Below are 17,968 nucleotides of genomic sequence, written 5' to 3' on the forward strand. Positions count from 1 at the left end.
TTTAAACATATCCGGGCCGAGCCGGGCCTAAAAAATTTTTTTTAAATATATCCGGGCCGGGCCGGGCTTAAGATTGTTAAACCCGGGCCGGGCCTTAATATTTTTTATAAAAATTTTTACATTATTAGTTAATGGTTATAAGATTATATTATATTATAGTTATGATTAATATAATATTGGGTGATGGTTAACACTACCTAACCCACAGATCGATCTAATTATTAATTTACTGCAAATTTATTCAAAGTATTAATATATTTTTTTATAATTCATATCTAAATTTTTCCAACATATTTTATCAAAACAATCAAATATAGGAATATCTTAAATAAGCCCCAATATTCAAGTATTATTAATATATTTTTTTATAATTCATATCTAAATTTTTAGAATATATTTTACCAAAACAATCAAATAAAGGAATATCACTTCTTAAAGTTTGTAATTGATTTTAATTAATATAAAGCATTTTTTAATTGAAAAATTTGTTTTACACAAGTATCATTTTATTTCTCTTTTTCTCTGTCCCAAATTCAAGCAATTACGTAAGTAGGCAGGGACAGATCGCAAAATGACGGAAAACTATATAAAAGATTATATTAAATTACAAGAGGCTCAGGAAGTAAATGAAATACCATCGACCAGTCAAATTACGACTGTTGCAAACTGAATCGTTTTATGACAAATGGGGCGATGGTAATTCTGGTAATATGTCAATACCCGATGATGAATATTATAATTACATAAATAAAAAAATAGATGAAACATTTAAGGTGGATAATTTGTTAGAATGGTGGGCGGCTAATCAAAGCGAATTTCCAATTTTAGCAAAATTGGCCCTGCTTCAAGTGCAAGCTGTGAGCGGAATTTTTGCACTACGAGAATTCTTGAAGAAAGAAGAAGTAATCTTCAACCTGAAAAGGTAGATATGCTTCTCTTTCTTCATGATAATTTGTGAATTTTTAATATCTTTCTTGAGTATAGGGTTTCGTCAATCATGCTGGTTTTTTACTTTGCAAACTGTCAAATATTTATTGCATTTATTATATTTACCTTGAGTCATGAAAGTTTTTAATCCAACATTTTTCATTATTTTTTTTTACAATATTATATAATACAATTATCTTCTTTTGTTAAAAATTTATATTATAAAATAAAATATATTAATATTGTGCAATTAAGATTATATTTTCAAAATACTATTTATTATACATGCATTTTTTTAAATAGCGATTTATTTTTATTTTATAAATTAAATAGTAAATTAAATACAATATATTATATTCTCAAAATATTTTCCATTTTTATAAATTAAATATTAGTTTTATTTTTTTTAAATGTAATATAAAATATAGTATATGACAAATATTATTACCATTTTTATGAATATTAGTTTTATTTTTATCAATGCAATATAAAATATAGTATATGCTCAAAATATCCATTTTTATAAATAACAGTTTTATAATTTTTATAAATTCAATATAATATTCTCAAAATATTAGCTTTTTACATGTATTTTTTAAATAATAAGCGATAATACTCGCTGAAAAATATGGTAAAATACCTCATAGGTGAATTTTTGTATATACCAGGTCGAATATAATTTTAAAAAATTTCGAGCCGGGCCTTAAATTTTTAAATCCGGGCCGGGCCGTAAAAAATTTTTTTTAAATATCCGGGCCGGGCCGGACCTAAAAAATTTAAAACCGGGCCGTGCAAATGGTACCTCTGCAGGTCTCTGGTTTTTATTATATATTTAGATATGGTGATTGTTTTAGTATTATTTGATTTTCAAACTTAAACAATAATAAGGGAATTCAGCTGGTATTTAGTGATTTATTATTTCAATAGCATCATCTACTCTTTGGTTTATATTGTATATAAATGTTTCCTGAGATATAAGTCCTTCTAATTCATTATTACAATTTTTGCACACTGTTCGCTTCATCTTTCTAATTTAATCTCGTTAAAAGAATTTCAAATAACGATCTGTTATAGATGAATAAGAAACGAAATTTATTTAATTAACTAGCAAATAACGTGTCAAAGATGAAGAGTGAGTGAGTCATAAATTTTCCTTTAGGAATGAATTAGATAATTCGTTACGACGAATCAGAAATTTTTATTTATCTTGGTCAAATATTAAGGATAGTAGGGAAAACCAGGGATGATTAGGACTCTTTTCGTTTAAACTTATATAATTTCGATAATATTAGACTAATTTGAATAAATAAAACATCTTCTAAAGCCCAAAGATATAGACTATTTGAAATAATTAATATAAATATTTTATATAAAATATAAATTTTTAGAAAATTGAAACTTAAAAAAATATATTCCTGTTCCAATCATGCTATACTCTGGTACGTTGGAAAACCTATATGTGCTAGTAGAGGACCACTAATAAAATAGAGATTTAAATATAAAATTAATTTTTTTTAAAATATTGTTATAATACTAGAGGCTTTAAAGTATATTAATTTATTGGTAATATTACACTATAATTAGGTATATTAAATTGAATTTAGAGATTTTAGGATTTTGCAAAAAAAATATTATTTCTTTATATTATATTAAATATTGATTGATAAATATTCATTTAAAATTATTCGCATTTGTTTTATTCAAAATAGAAAATAAATGTACAATAATTAAGAGGACAAATTATATTATGACCAACCATGATCCAGCCCACTAACTTTATATTATAAATATCATCTAGAATCATATTAATTCATATTTTATATTTCTGAAAAATTGTCAGAATAGAAAATAGGACTTAAACCAGAGATGTGAACCCTTCGACAAAAAAAAGGTCCAGGTTCAGAGTTTGGAGAACATAAAAAAATATTGATTCAAATTTACATTTTTTTTTCATTCATGTATAATTAATTAAATAAATGTTTGACTTAATCGCATAATCATAACATCTTCTAAAATAACACCTTTGAGATTTCCATGCAAATCTGACAATATGTATTATAAAGAATAATATGCACAATCTATTCTGACCTAAAGTTAATAGCTATCTTTATAATACACTATAAATGTGTCGCCAGTCTAAATAGGATATATAGTTGTGGATATATTGAAGAATATTCTTCCTAAAATTTTAAAATATTTGGGTCCTTATTTATTTTCTTAACCTGTGAGAACTTTTCGATTAAAGATGTAATAGAAATTTGTGGTTCCTCCTTTTTGTCTGATGATAATTTTTTTTTGTCTCTCTAAAAGTAAATTTTCAAAGTCATAAACATCATTATTATCAATACAACCGTAGATGCGTTGGTAGCTTCCAATATATTGCAAAGAATGGAGTTGCATATACTATAATTCTTTAAGATAGTCTTTAGCCATCTGTTTCTGCTTAATATGCAATAGAACTTGATATCGAGGATCTAAATATATAGAGGCATATACTAAACTGTTTTGAATAGTAAAACTCTGGAATTTTCATGTTTTCAAATATTTCATATGAAAAAGAACTAGTTAATTTTATAAAAATCCAAATCTTTTTTAGCCAATCATAGATGATGTAATTATCTATATTAGGCTTAAATTTCCAATCTTATAAATTAATGGTTTTAATTATAATTGGAGTGGACTAACGTTCCCCTGTACTTATCGTGCTCCGGATTTCCCTAGTTTAAACTATGCACAAATTATCCTTCAAACCTATTTTTAAGATATCGATTTCATTATATCTCAAAAAATTGTTATTACAAGTACAGTATAAACTTTTTCCAACTATATTTTCATTTAAGCATTTTTATAGTAAGGATCTAAAATGTATATCCCGTTAGGGAAGGTTATACATATTATATTATTAAAATGATAAACATATTTAAATATTTCACCAAAATAAATATAAATTTCTGTTCTCCGCTCATCAAATTAAGGGAAATTATCTGATACAACTCATCAAATTAGGGAGAAATTTATGATTCATCCATTATTTTATAACAGACCATTAAGTTTAGGAAATTGGAGTGACAAATCTCCAAGATCATCACTTGGAAGAGGTAAAACTCCTCATTGGGAATTTCCCTTATTAGTAGCTATTTTTCCCCTAGCGTTTTGAATAAAATTCCTAAACTATTGGTGACAATGGCGACAAATATTGGGTTGTGTAGATTAGAATATTTGTTTTATTTAAGGTGAAAGGAGAAAAAAGCAAACGTATTTATTTTACTACTATATATTCCTTATGATATAATCTATCAATGTTTTGTTGTAAATACTTCATCATCATAACTTTTTATAAGCCCAAAAATATTCCTAAAGTAATGGCGAATAAAATTGGAAAAATCCAGCACCGAATCTCCCATTCGTAACGAGTAGCGAGAAATGTGGTGTGAAGGAAAACGATATTCAACCAGCATTTTATTCGTTAGATAGCGACTCATACCTGTGTAGGATATATGGAAGTGTTGAACGGATAGGTTCTTGGCAGTCGAGCTGCTCGGGATTGCAGCCTAAATCGGATGGTTAGCTCCATGACCAATTATCGATATGAAACCGATAGCGAACAAGTACCGTGATGGAAACCGCTTTAAGCGGAAGAGCTCGAAAAGGAGACACTCGATTCAGTCGTAGTCGATGTCCAAAATCCAGGTCTAGCTTAAAATTTTAAAATCTGGGCCGAGTCGTTTATAATTTTTAAAAAAAAATTATATAAATTAATTACATGTCTTATGGCGCGTTCAATATTTATTTACTGCTACTTTCCATTTCCCTTAAAAGCAATTTGAAAAATAGAGCCAAAATTATTAAAAATTCCGGGTCAGGCCAAAAAACTTACAAAAAAAATCCCAAACTCGAACTGGTCCGGGTTTGAAATTAAGTTTTTTTCAGAATTCAGACCAGGTCTAAAATTTTGACTTCTGCAGGTCATTGATAAAAATTAAAAACAAAATTCTTTATTTAATTTATAAATTTAATTTTTGCATTTCAAAATTTTTAAAAATCTTATTTGAGTCTGCTTATTGTTCCATTTTTTTATGTTTTTAAAAGTTCGTTTTTGTTTCTTTTTCTCGTTTAATTAAGGTCGGCCAGAAGTCTCCTGGACAAAAGCAGCCGGACAAAAAGATATTGGATAGAGGTCTGCGCCCTCGCCAGCCCATACTTCGGGCGGACGTTGAGGGGTTTTTTAGAATATTTTAAACATTAAGCGGGTAGCGGGCGGATTAAAAAAATTTTAAGTAATGGGCAGGTGAGTTTTTAATATTTATCAGGCGACATGAGCAGAACAGACCTCAATTTATTTAAAAAAATTATTTTATTTCATCATGTTTATATATGTTTAATTAAAAATTATATTAATTAAAACAAATAAATAAAGAGCCAAACTAACCTAAAATAATTAAGCGGGCAGGCTGGTTAAACAAAACTTATAGATAAATGGACGGGCGTAAATTATTTAAAAAAATTATAAGTGGGCGGGCTGGTTAAAAAAATTTCAAAAAGAGTGGGCGAACTTTTTAAAAACTCGCCCATCACAGACCTCTAACATAAATCCCTAGAAAAATACCCCCTGGCAAAAAGACATCGGTCAAATACCTCGGACAAATGTACCCAAATTTTAAAAAATTTTTCAAATGAAGAAAGTTTTTTAAAAAACATTCATTTCTTCCTCATATATATTTCATTCTTCATTAAAAAATATTTAACTAATAATCATACATAGCTGCTGTTTTACAAAAAACCATGTATTGGGAAAATGTTTAGATGCTGGCTTGTATTGCTAAGCAGTTTATGGCAAGGACTGTAGTGGGCTAGGGTAAATATAAACATAAAAGTAGTTATGAGAAATACTTAATTTTATTATACTAAACCCATTACATTCGGTAATAGCAGCCAATAAGTTTTCACTTTTACCTAACTACTGGGTTCATAAGGGCGGGTACGAACTCATTGACCATGTTAGCGGTTAGCTTAAGCTTATTTAACAAAGATAAAGATTGGTGTTTATTTTAGATGTGGAAAATACTTATTTTATTAAACTAAAAGCACTATATTCGGTAAAATCTAATATATACTTATGGCTGTTGAGCAGCGTGAAGCAGCCAATAAGTTTCTTTTAGTTTTAACCGAACTACACAAGACTAATTCCTGATATCGAGCTCATGGACCATGTTAGCGGTTAGCTGAGGCCTATGCAACAAAGATAAGGGTTGGTGTTTATATAGATGAGGAAAAATATTAATTGTATTATACATTCGGCAAAATCTAATAGATACTTGGAAGTCAATAAATTTATTGTTTTCATCGAACTACGCTATTCAAGGTAAGGCTTAATACGACCGTAAAGCGCATCAACGTTAGCTTAGGGCTTTGCAACAAAGATATTAGTGTTAGAGTTGTTAAACATCTCGATTTTTAAAAAAGGCTAACTGAATATTTTAGCCAAAAGTATTACGCAAGCCTAGATATTTTGCTCATAGATGGCAGAAAGGTTTAGACATCTATGAATTCTCGAAGCTTGCGTAATTTGTTTGGCCAAAATATTGGATTAGCCGGTTTTAAAAATCGAACCGTTTATCAACACTAGCTAGTGTTAACGTTTTTAACAAATTACACGGTTCAAGTTAAAGTCTGATACCAAGCCCGTGAACCGCGTTAGCTTAGGGCTATGCAATGAGGATCAATGTTTATATTATATGATGAGAAATACTAATTTTATTAAAGACCAAACCCACTATATTCGGTGTTAATAAAAAATTTAATGCCCGTTTCCAAGCATTTAAATGAATTATTAAAATTGAGGTATTTATGTCCAGTATCTTTTTGTCAGGGTCTTTGTGCCCAGGACATTTAGGTCCGGGATTCTTTTATTAACCTGTGTAATAAATCATTTCTAAATGTCCCAAAAGTTATTTAAAAATAACCTAAAACAAATAAGTTGGTTGGCGTTAGATTATAAGTAAAATGATATTTTATAAAGAAAACCTAAATTAGAGGTCTGCATTGGGCGGGTTTTTGGACCATAAGCCCGCCCACCCAATGTTTTAAACCCACCCGCCCAGCCCGCCCATAGTTTTCAAAACAAATAAGCCCGCCTGCCGTCTAAAATTTTTTACCTGCCTACCCATTATTTATAAAAAAAATTTAACCCAAGCCCGTTATTATAAAATCTAATTATGGCCATTCTTTCAATTTTTTAAGCATCTAATAAAAAAAAATTCAGCATTACACCTCTGCAAAAATTTTTAGGAAATTACTATATTAAGCTTAAAAAAATATTCAATTTAAATTATGGATAATTTATTTGATCATATAAAATATTTATGAATATGAAAATAATATAAATATAAAATTGATATTAATGCGAAAATAATAATGAATCGACATTTTCTGGATTCAAACACGTTCTTCTTTATTCTAAAAACCTTCCAGCAATGCTAAATCCTCGTTCAGAAGAAGAACTAGTTGCAGGAATTGCCAATATTTTTCTTGCTAATCTTGATAGCTTTGGCAAATCTCTTTCTTGTCGTTTCCACCAAAGTAGTTTTAAATGTACAAAAAAGTTTATTTATTTTAAGAAAAAAGTTTTTATGATACCAAAAATGGACATTTTAATTTTTAATATCCAAAAAGTTCATAGGAGCAATTTTTTATTAATATTTACTTAAATGATTTTATATTTTTTTAACCCGTCCGCCCATTGTTTAAATTTCTTAACCCGTCCATCCACCCTCCCATAGTTTAAAATTTTTTAACCCGCCAGCCAGCCTGCCCGTTCTTAAAAGATTTTTTGCCCGCCCTCTTTGATGAACGAGCATGATCGGGCGGGTTGAAACCCCGCCCAATGCAGACCTCTAACCTAAATTGCAAATTAACTCTTAAAACTGGTTTAAGAAATATATTTCGTGTAAGAAATTGATTATTTGCTATTATCTAACTTGAGATTCTAAAACTGATTTTCCATGATACTAATTTAATATATTATACTTAACCTCTAATTTATTGCTAAGAATTATCTATATCAAGCCGATTTTAAAACGCGAGGTTCGGCTAGTATTAGGTTCCATCAATAAACTCTTGAAAAAAAAAACAATTCTACATATAATCAGGCTCAATTTTTTTATGAATATTCGAAAATATTAATCAAAAATAAAAACGGCTATTTAGAAACAAGGCAAGTAATTGTAGATCACTTTGTTTTTCTTCCAAGTTATAGTCTAAATTTATAGATTAATATTTTTTATTAATTATTAATAATATCCATCAATTTGTAAATTGGAATTAATACAATAAGAATATATTATATCTTTAAAATTATGGATGCTTTGATTAACCTTGAAACCATAATTATTTGATATAATCAATTTTCATCTAATCTAAAATTTAGGTTTAAATTTAAATAGTTAAAATGATTGAGATAACCTATTTAATTTTTTTATAACATGTTGAAATTTTATATCGCAATTTAATCTAGCTGAAAAATAAATATTAATATAAATAAAAGAATACTAAAACTTGGAAAAACAAAAAATTATTTTATTTTTCTGTTTTTATTTTCTGAAAAATAGGATAAAAACTAGCGCCATCAATGCAGGCCCAGTATTTTTTTAAACATTTTTTTTACTACCCTTTCAATTTATCGCCTTAAACAAACTAAACCAAGTAAATATTAGCAGATTTACAACCAGGGCTTGAACCATTAAGATTCCGCATTACTTCATCGCCGCACGAGGTAAGAAAAAAAATAGATGAAACCAATGGTCAATTACAAAATAGTCTTAGATAGCCTGGCATATGGCAGATAAATTTTTTTTTAAATATAGGGAAGAAATCTCAAACTCAAAATATTAAATTAACTTCAATTTTAATGTTATGTTATATATTTCACGACCTGTTGGACATACATTAATTCCCTAGGATAATGGAATTATATGTGTATAAATTTTTTTGCCCTCTCTAATAATAATCATAATCTATTAGGTATTGCCGAGAAAAGAAAATGACAAAAATATTCATATCTATCCTAAAAAAAATATATTATTATCATAACTCGGAAAACAGGCTATATCTCTCGTCAAACGAATCAATCAAAAGAGTCATAAAACAACAATTTCGAGAGCTTTTTTGATCAAACAATCAATCAGTTTCGAAATTTTACGATATAATTTTAAATTATTTAAAGATTCCTGGCTGTCGCCAGATGTAAATAACTCTTGATTTCTTTTTTTTATGTTTGTTTAAAGTAAAGTACCTAGATTCGTTTCTCCAATCATTTTTGGGACTAGGTTGATTACACTTAAGAAGCCCATTGATGATATTTGGCCTATTGCGGTACGTTCTATCTTTTGATGCTTAGTACTAAAATTATATCTTCAAAAGAATAAAAGATGAAGCATCATGTTTCTCAGTCCTTTCGAACTAGATGTTGGGATCTCTGGTGTCTGTGAAGTTGCTGTACATTAAACTATAATACAAAATGCCTGCCAACAAGTCTTATCAAAATTGACTTCTCCAATACTTATAATAGACTTTCTCGGAAGTTCCTCTTGTACACTTTTTTAGGGTTACACTAAATTTTCATACTTATTAATGTGCCCTCTATCCTACAATTCGATATTTATAAAATTCCATCTATTGAGGGTATTCAACAGGTAATCAGCTTGGATCTCTCAATGACATCGCTAAATCTATTATTTCGACGTGTTCCTTATTCTTGCATGCCTGGTATATTAATGATGGTATCATCGATGAATCCATGAAAATTTAATAATGGAGACTGGGACTGCTGTTGGATTCTCTATCGATTTGAGAAATCTGAATTATTGAACATAATTCACACAACTTCAAACTTACCACCCAAGAGGAACTAAATCGTTTAGACTCCATTGTTGGTGGTAACGCAGCAATCTCTTCCTTCTCATGTACCATTCTTGAGGCTTTTTTTGAGGTAGCGGATTTATTTTCCTACTTCTCTCCTATAAACCTTCCTCTTGAAAAATTTCTTTAATATTCATCGGATTAAGGTCGACTCCTATTTTAAATATCCTATACCCCTTGGCGTTTATGAAAATGGGGTCAAAGTTCTGATTGAAAACATTGTAAACCATAAGTTCAATAAAATGGCTTGGATTCAAGCTTATGGACCTACCAAGAATGGTGGATTAGGCATCAGATATCTTTCCGATCTTACCTTAACTGCTTTCAAACTAGTTATTTACTAAAGAAAATATAGTAAACTCCCATTTTATAAAACTTGATCCTTCCTTTGATGGTGCTATTGTCGATTAGAAATCTCAAATTACTGCTGATCACCCTCTTCCAGAAACAAATAGGCAGAAAGGTTGGGATAGGCCTATAATTGTAAGCTGCGTTAAATCACTCCTTTCGAAAATGCAATTATCTGACAATCAATTATTTTCTTCGCTGCTTAATGGATCTGGTTATTAGTTTCTTGAAACTATTCTCCAGTTAACCTAGTTATAAATTAACCAATATGAGCTCACTCACGCCATTGGTATTCGTTTAAACTGTTTAATAACCTAACAAGAGTAATGGAATACGTAGCCTTTATTGTCGTACTTGTAAAGGTCGAATTGTTAGGGATTATGTAACTCGATCATCTTAAGAGCTTTGAGATAAGCTCAAATTCCATCTATTCTTGATGGAAACGTCCATATGAGATTTCCCAAATTTCTTAACTCTTTAACGTCTCACGATTTGTTTTGACATCATATAATATAGTTATATATTTTAAATTTATAAAAGCTTATAGATTTAATTTAACATCATATGATATAAATATAATAAAAATACTTTCGTATTTTATTAAAATTATTAACGCATTATATTTTCATAATTTATCTTTACCTTTTTACCGAATTATATGATTTTATTCTAAATTTTTTATTCATTATTAAAGGTAAGAGTATAATATTATAAATAATTATTTTATTAAAAATGAATATGCTCTTTTTTATATCAACTTAAAGTGTATGATGTCAAAATAAGTCATAGACATTTCGATCGATGAATCAGACAATGAAGAATATATTTTACACAATCTTTAAGATAATTCTCCTACAACTTCATCAACTCCGACATATAATAATCTTCAAGTCGAGATAGAAGATACAGAAAATAATGATAATATTTTCATCCAAAATAATATGAAATGCAGAGCAGGTGATATCCATCAATTGGACACAAATTATACTAATAAATTTTCCACTTCAACCAATATATTAACTCCATATCAATACTTTAAATTATTTATTTCAGATAATATACTAAATAATATATGTGAACAAAGTAATTTATACAGTTTTCAGTAAATAAATAGATCGCTAAATCTTGATATAAATGAATTGGGACAATTTTTAGGCATACACCTTTTTACTTCTTTAGCTAGAGTTCCTTCGTATAGACAATATTGGTCTATGAAATTGGCGTTTCCTCAGGTTACGGAAACTATGTTCGTAGCAGGTTTCAAATATTGCGAAAATATTTACATTTTAACGATAATTCTCAACTTATCCAAAGAAATCAAGATGAATATGATAAATGTTTTAAAATTATACCCTTTATTTCAGGGATTCAAAACAATATGCGAAAATTAGAAATGAAGGAAAGAATGTGTTGATAAAATAATCATCCCGTTCAAAGGTTTAAAACAATATATAAAATTGGAGCTTCATAAATGGGGCATCAAAGTTTTTGCATTAATCAGATCCGGTATATGATTTTAAGATTTATGCGGGAAAGCAAACTAATCCAACACCATCTGAATTATGGATAAGTCGTGATATAGTCCTCCAATTGACAAAAAATTTCCCGAAATATCAAAATCATAAACTCTTTTGCGATAACTACTTTTCTTCAATAGCATTGGCTAAAAAATTAAAAGAAATCGGTATATTTATGGTTGCGACTACTAGAAGCAATCGGATAAAAGATTGCAAGTTAAAATGCGATAGAGACTTTTAAAAAAAGAATGTCGCGGGAGCTATGTATATAAAGTTGATAAGAAAGAAAATATAATTGTCAAATGGTATGACAATAAGTTTGTGCCGTCATTTCATCCTTTGTTGGTGTTCATCCAATTGAAAATGTAAAAAGATGATCATTAAATAGCAAAGAATATATTGAAGTACCAAAACCAAATATATTAAAAATATATAATGAAGGTATGGGAGGAGTTAATTTACATGATATGCTTGTTGAATGCTATCGAGAAGGTATTAAAGGTAAAAGGTTCTACTGAGAATAATTTTTCATCTCATTAATATGTGTGTAGTAAATCCATGGCTTTTGTATAGGCGGCAAATATGCCTTGAAAAAGAGATTAAATTCATGAAACTTATCAAATTTAAAACACATATTGTCATCGCATTGTTATTGGCAGGCAAAATTAGTAAAAGAAAATCAGAGAGATCTTTGAATGCCGATAATTAAAAAAAAATTCTCTTATAATGGCTCCTATATCTGATATCATATATGACAACATTGATCGGACGGATGCCTGCGAAACGAGGCAAAGATGCAAGTTATGCATATAGGCATACTTTAGAACAAAATGTGCAAAATGTAATATATATTTATGCTTTAATCAATATAGAAATTGTTTTCGAGATTTTCATAATAAATAGATATTTGTATTTCTTTGTATTACAATATGCGTCTTGATGTCAATCATCATTTTTTTTTACTTGTGTATTTAAAAATAAAGATGGAAAAAATTTTAGGCATCTATGGAATGTATAAATAAATAATTTATAAAAATAATATTGAAAATTGGGTGTCAAATGGTTAAAAAAGATGACAATTCCTGGCCAGAGATTATGTATTGGCTCCCTCCAATCAAGTTCTTAACATCGAGAAAAGGAGCAATTAAAAATATCAAAAAATTCAGAAATTTCACAAGATTACACATTCGTTCCGATTGCACTACTTTAACAACCTTCGCGCGCTTTATGATATTTAAAGAACTTCTCCCATTCGTATACTCTCGGATGAACCTCGTGAAAGCCTTTTCTCGAGGTAAAGGCTAACAATTGCTATTCATAAGGCTAATTACATTAGTTTCATGGGTAGCCTCATCCTACAAAATAATTATTTATAACGATCTGTCAATAATGATGGGTGAATCAGAATTTTATCCTTTGTTAATTATGGAAGATTTTCCTATCTTATAATAAGCGTTTATACTAGACTTGGCGTTTATCGGTTTTCTACATATTTATATAAAGACAGAAAATATAAAAAAAATTATAATATTAAAAACTTTCCCAAAATAGGCATCAGGTATTTCCAAACTTAAAATGTAGGATTTTTAAGCATGAGTCTAGTATTTGCCCAAATCAAATAATCTAATACTTGAATTTCTCTTCTCTGAATCTTCAGTGATATTTTTATATTTCCTATATTCTTGTTTCTTTTCCTAATGCATTTTTTTAAAAACTATCATCTATATTTGGGGGTGTTTTGGATTAAGATAACCATTCATTAAAGATTATTTCTATTATATTTTTACAGAATTTATATAGGAAAACATTTTGCAGCCAGAGTATACACTGTATTGTCATCCAAAAGCTTGTTTAAAAAAGGTAGAGTAAAACTATTACAATTGCTCAAAGATAAAAAATCTTCAATATCTGAAAATTTTTATTACGTTTTTTTGAGAATGTTAAATTACCTATAATTCCAAATTATTCTTGTAAAAAAAATCTTTATGATGAAATCAAGCAGTGTATAAAATATAATATAGGTACATATAATAGTACTTTTAAACTCTAAAAAGGTGTAATTGAGAATGCTCAAACAGGATTAAACTTTCAAAAGCCAAGAATTATATTTAGCATCTCTAGAAGATATCTTGTCTAGATATTGTAGAGATGGTAATAAAAAACCTTTGAGACAGCTTAAATATTCCACCAGATGGTTTTTCAGCAAAAAAATTTCATGATTTAATAACATTTAACAACCAGCAGAGCCTTTGCATAATATCTTCAATAATAATAGTTGATAACTAATAAAATTTTAAAAAAATCATAATGTAAAAATATAATCAGAATACTGATTTAAAATTATAAGCAATAAATTTTATTAAATTATAACCTCTTGTATGTTCTTTAATATATAGTTTGTATAAATAGAATATATATAAAAAAATTAATATAGATGTAATATTTATCAATATCTTTGATAATTTATTATTCATAAATTTTATACTATTTATTACAAAATATGATATGAAGATATAATTCGTACTTCCCACCTTTGCTTCTTTTAAAACTATATAATTATGACAATCAAAGGCTAAGGAAAAATAGGAGGAAATATAACATTAATATTTTATGGGCACTACCTCTTTATACTAGGAAGTTTAAAGGTAGTGCCCATTAAGACTAAGATAATGGTAAACAGACTTAGGTGTTATAGGCACACAATCAGAAGGCCTATGAACTACATAGGAAATAAGGTTGAGAGTTTGGAAGTGATGAAAGAGGAAGGCCAAAACTTCAATGAGACCATAAAGTTAGAGCCAATATGTAGAAGTATAAATTAGATAAAAGAGATAGTATGAATAACATAAAGTGGGGAGAGATAATGAAGGAGCTTACCACTATAAAAAGTGAAAGCTAAAGAGAGAAAAAAAATGTGTCCATTACTCTTTTTTTGAATAAGTTTGATTAATCTAAGCAAAAGTATTTCCCAACCCAACCTTAAAATTTTTAATACAAATAATCATGATAAAAATATTTCATGTTTTCACATAATTATATATAGTACCTTATATCATGGTCTCTTCTAAAATTATCATGGAATACTTTTTCTAAATTAGAAGACCACCATACTGTTTGAATAACTTTTTTATTAGTTTTAGGCACTAAGGTTGGAAACTTAACAGAGCTATGATTAAAAACAGAATGACTATGATCATGTGAGTACCTAAATATTAAATATTGTACATAATCATTATTAATTTTAACTTTGATTCTGAAATATTAAAAAATGTTTTGATTTTATCTGAATCTAGATATATAGATGAATCTAAATCTTCTAATTTAGTTGCTGTTTTTGGTATACCTGTAGATTCGGCATTATCATGATAATTTGCTGCTTGTTGTGCCAATAACTCTAATGCTGCACGTTTTTTAACAAAACTCATACCTTCAAAAACTATTAGAATTGTTTATTAAATAAAAATATACCAAGTTTGCCATAGATTTCCTTTGCCTTTTCCAGCCAATTTACATTTATTTGTTGATAAAATGCATCATCATAAAGTTTTTGTATTTCTTTGTACTTTAATCCATTCTCCATTAATTTTTCTATTTCTTCACCTAACAATTTTGCCCAACGCTTAACCAATAGAGAGGATAGTGCGTTAATATAAACAATATTAATTAAAAGGCAAATTATAATTGTTAAGATCTTATAAATATGCATTTTATATGAGTTTTAAAAAAAATATCATCTGCTAAAAATCGATTTCATAATATCAGAACTTCTTCGATGATATTATCATCTTGCCATCTGGCATGTCAGAAAGTAATCTGAATAGATGTCAATTTAGATGGGGTATTATATACGTGATACGTGATAAAAGCGTTTTCGCCCTCTGGTTGTGGTTAACTAGAGGACGAATATTTCAAATTAGTTATTATTAATTAAGATATTTGTTTATTACTTTTTTTTATTTTAGACTTCCAACTTGAGTTGCAAATAGGAATTATATACTTGAGTCGACTAGAGGACAAATAGTTATACTTATATGAACGTGAGTCGACTAGAGGACGAATATTTCAAATTTTATTAATTAAGATATTTGTGATCTATTTTTTACATTTATTTACTGTAGACTTTCAACTCAAGACCATGAATACGATATATATAATTGAGTCGACTAGAGGACGAATATTTCATATTTGTTATTATTAATTAATTAATTTATTTGCTCTGTTTTTACACATTAGCTGTTTTAATTTTCCACCTATTAAAATAAGCTTAAAGTTTTAATGTAATGTGCAGATACACATGGTATGTGTACCTGGACCACCTGCTAAAACACAGTTTTTAGGTAGTAAGAAAGCAAATCTACTCAGATCTAACTGTATATCGTTATGAATCTCTCTAAAGTGAATGAAAAGTTCTTTAATAATACATAAAATTAGCCTTTTCTGCACTTGATATTTTCCTAGTTACATATAAAATTATTTTTGCCTGTATAAGTAATGTTGTTAATTGGTTGGTTGTGTAGAGCCCAGACCCGGGGTTTGGGTCTAAAATATCGACAAAACCAGCTCTGAGCACGAACCCCGAGCACAGACCCGGCGTTCAGACCTAAAGTCCAGATCTGGATAGATGGCACAAAGGTTTAGACATTATCGAAAACTCGATGCTTAGATAATTGTTTTCTGGTTAAAATATTGATTTAGCTGTTTTTAGAAATCTGCTCAAAAATAGCCGTTTAACAACATTAATAGAAATCCTGATCAAATTATTTAATAAATATATATTTTATTATATCATTGAAAACAAACTCCCTTTTTTGCTTAAAAATACAGGTAAAGCATTATAGGTAAACCGAATGTTAAAGACTCCATTTGGCGCCAATTTTTATTATTTTTTGATAGCCCTTTAGAGAATATTTTTACTTACAATATGATATATAATTAGTTTTTGAGATATAAGCATTTTAAAAATTTTACAGATTTGAGCCCCTATATCTCAAGAACCAGGTGTTATAGCGAGCTAAAATAAACGGCTTTCTCATTTATTTACCCTTCTAAATAATTCCAGAAAAAAAATGAAATAAAGGCGTGGATAAAATTTATTTTTAACTATTATATATAATTATTTTTACTTTTTGCAAAGTCCTGTCTGATACATTTTTTATATTTTATATTTATTTTATAAACAGACAAAGTTAGATCATGTTTTTTTTAAAATAATATTTTATTTTTTGTTTATTTACATAAAAATATAAAAAATTCTTTGAATCTCCTACAAAAATAAGAATCAAATCATATATTTACATAATTCTTGTTTTCGAATCGAATAATTATATTATTCGTATTAGTACGAATTAAATAATTCCTTATTCGTATCGGTTCGAATAATGAAAACATTATTGGATTTGATTCATCGAATATTCGATGCCAAAAATTAAATTCTTCAGAAATATATTCAAAAATGATATTAAAAATTAATAAGTGATTTATAGATGTTGAAAAAAAAAGTAAAAACTTTTCAAGGAACTTTTAAATACTTAAGAATCATGTCAAATACTTATGGGTTTGAAATCTGAATAATTTGAAATATTAACAAATAATTTGAAATATTTATTTACGAATAATTTATAATATTTATAAATTATTTCAAATAATAAGAATAATTCGATCGAATAATAAATAGATAAAAAAAAAATATTCCACAGATAATATATTTTCTTTATTCGATTCGAATAAAATAATTTTTTTATTCATAAAATACGAATCTTATGAAATAAAATCGTAGAGTGAATAATTCGTTTTAGGTATAATTTTATTTTTTGTTAAATTTTACTCAATTTTCTACAAAAGAAAATGATGAAATTAAAGTTCGAATCAAATATACTAATACAGAATTTTATTTAAAAAAAATAGTTTCTCGTTTTAGAATCATAAAGACCCCAATATTGTCGTAATTTTTAATAGGATCAAAACTATCCGGGATCATCGCGGGTTTTTAAGGGATCCCTTTATACAATGAATTATTTTAATAAAAATATAATCAATTATCTTCATTTGAACATTATGATATTTTTTTTGATTTTATACAATTTGTGAAACCTTAGATAAAAGCTGTTAAAAAGCTTATAATCTTATATTAAATAGATTTTTACCACATATCTTCAAATTATTATATAAATTACACATTATTTATTTATTTTGTAAACATAAAATAACTTTTTAACATAATACAATAAATAAGATACAATATAGATAATAAATAAAATATT

At 27.7% G+C, this 17,968-nt stretch overlaps 1 protein-coding gene across 3 annotated transcripts in view; it reads right to left on the reverse strand.

Moving 5' to 3' along the window:
• Nucleotides 1–15,478, reverse strand: part of LOC135931177 (voltage-dependent calcium channel subunit alpha-2/delta-2-like) — an 84,990-nt gene extending 69,512 nt beyond the window's left edge. The window contains exons 1-3 of one of the 3 annotated variants that reach the window (XM_065468096.1): nucleotides 15,177–15,478; nucleotides 14,955–15,135; nucleotides 14,755–14,913 (exon numbers count right to left, since the gene is read on the reverse strand). In XM_065468096.1, coding sequence (XP_065324168.1) covers nucleotides 14,755–14,913; nucleotides 14,955–15,135; nucleotides 15,177–15,414 — 578 coding nt within the window. In that variant the 5' untranslated portion in view covers nucleotides 15,415–15,478. Of the gene's footprint in view, nucleotides 1–4,244; nucleotides 4,330–4,411; nucleotides 4,640–14,754; nucleotides 14,914–14,954; nucleotides 15,136–15,176 lie in introns of those variants that run through there. The other 2 variants (XM_065468098.1, XM_065468097.1) reach the window with 2 other exon arrangements.
• Between the last annotated feature and the right edge of the window lie 2,490 nt (nucleotides 15,479–17,968).

This window comes from Gordionus sp. m RMFG-2023, chromosome 1, assembly GCF_954871325.1.
Source record: "Gordionus sp. m RMFG-2023 chromosome 1, tfGorSpeb1-WG-v2, whole genome shotgun sequence".
Lineage (NCBI taxonomy): Eukaryota > Metazoa > Nematomorpha > Gordioida > Chordodea > Parachordodidae > Gordionus > Gordionus sp. m RMFG-2023.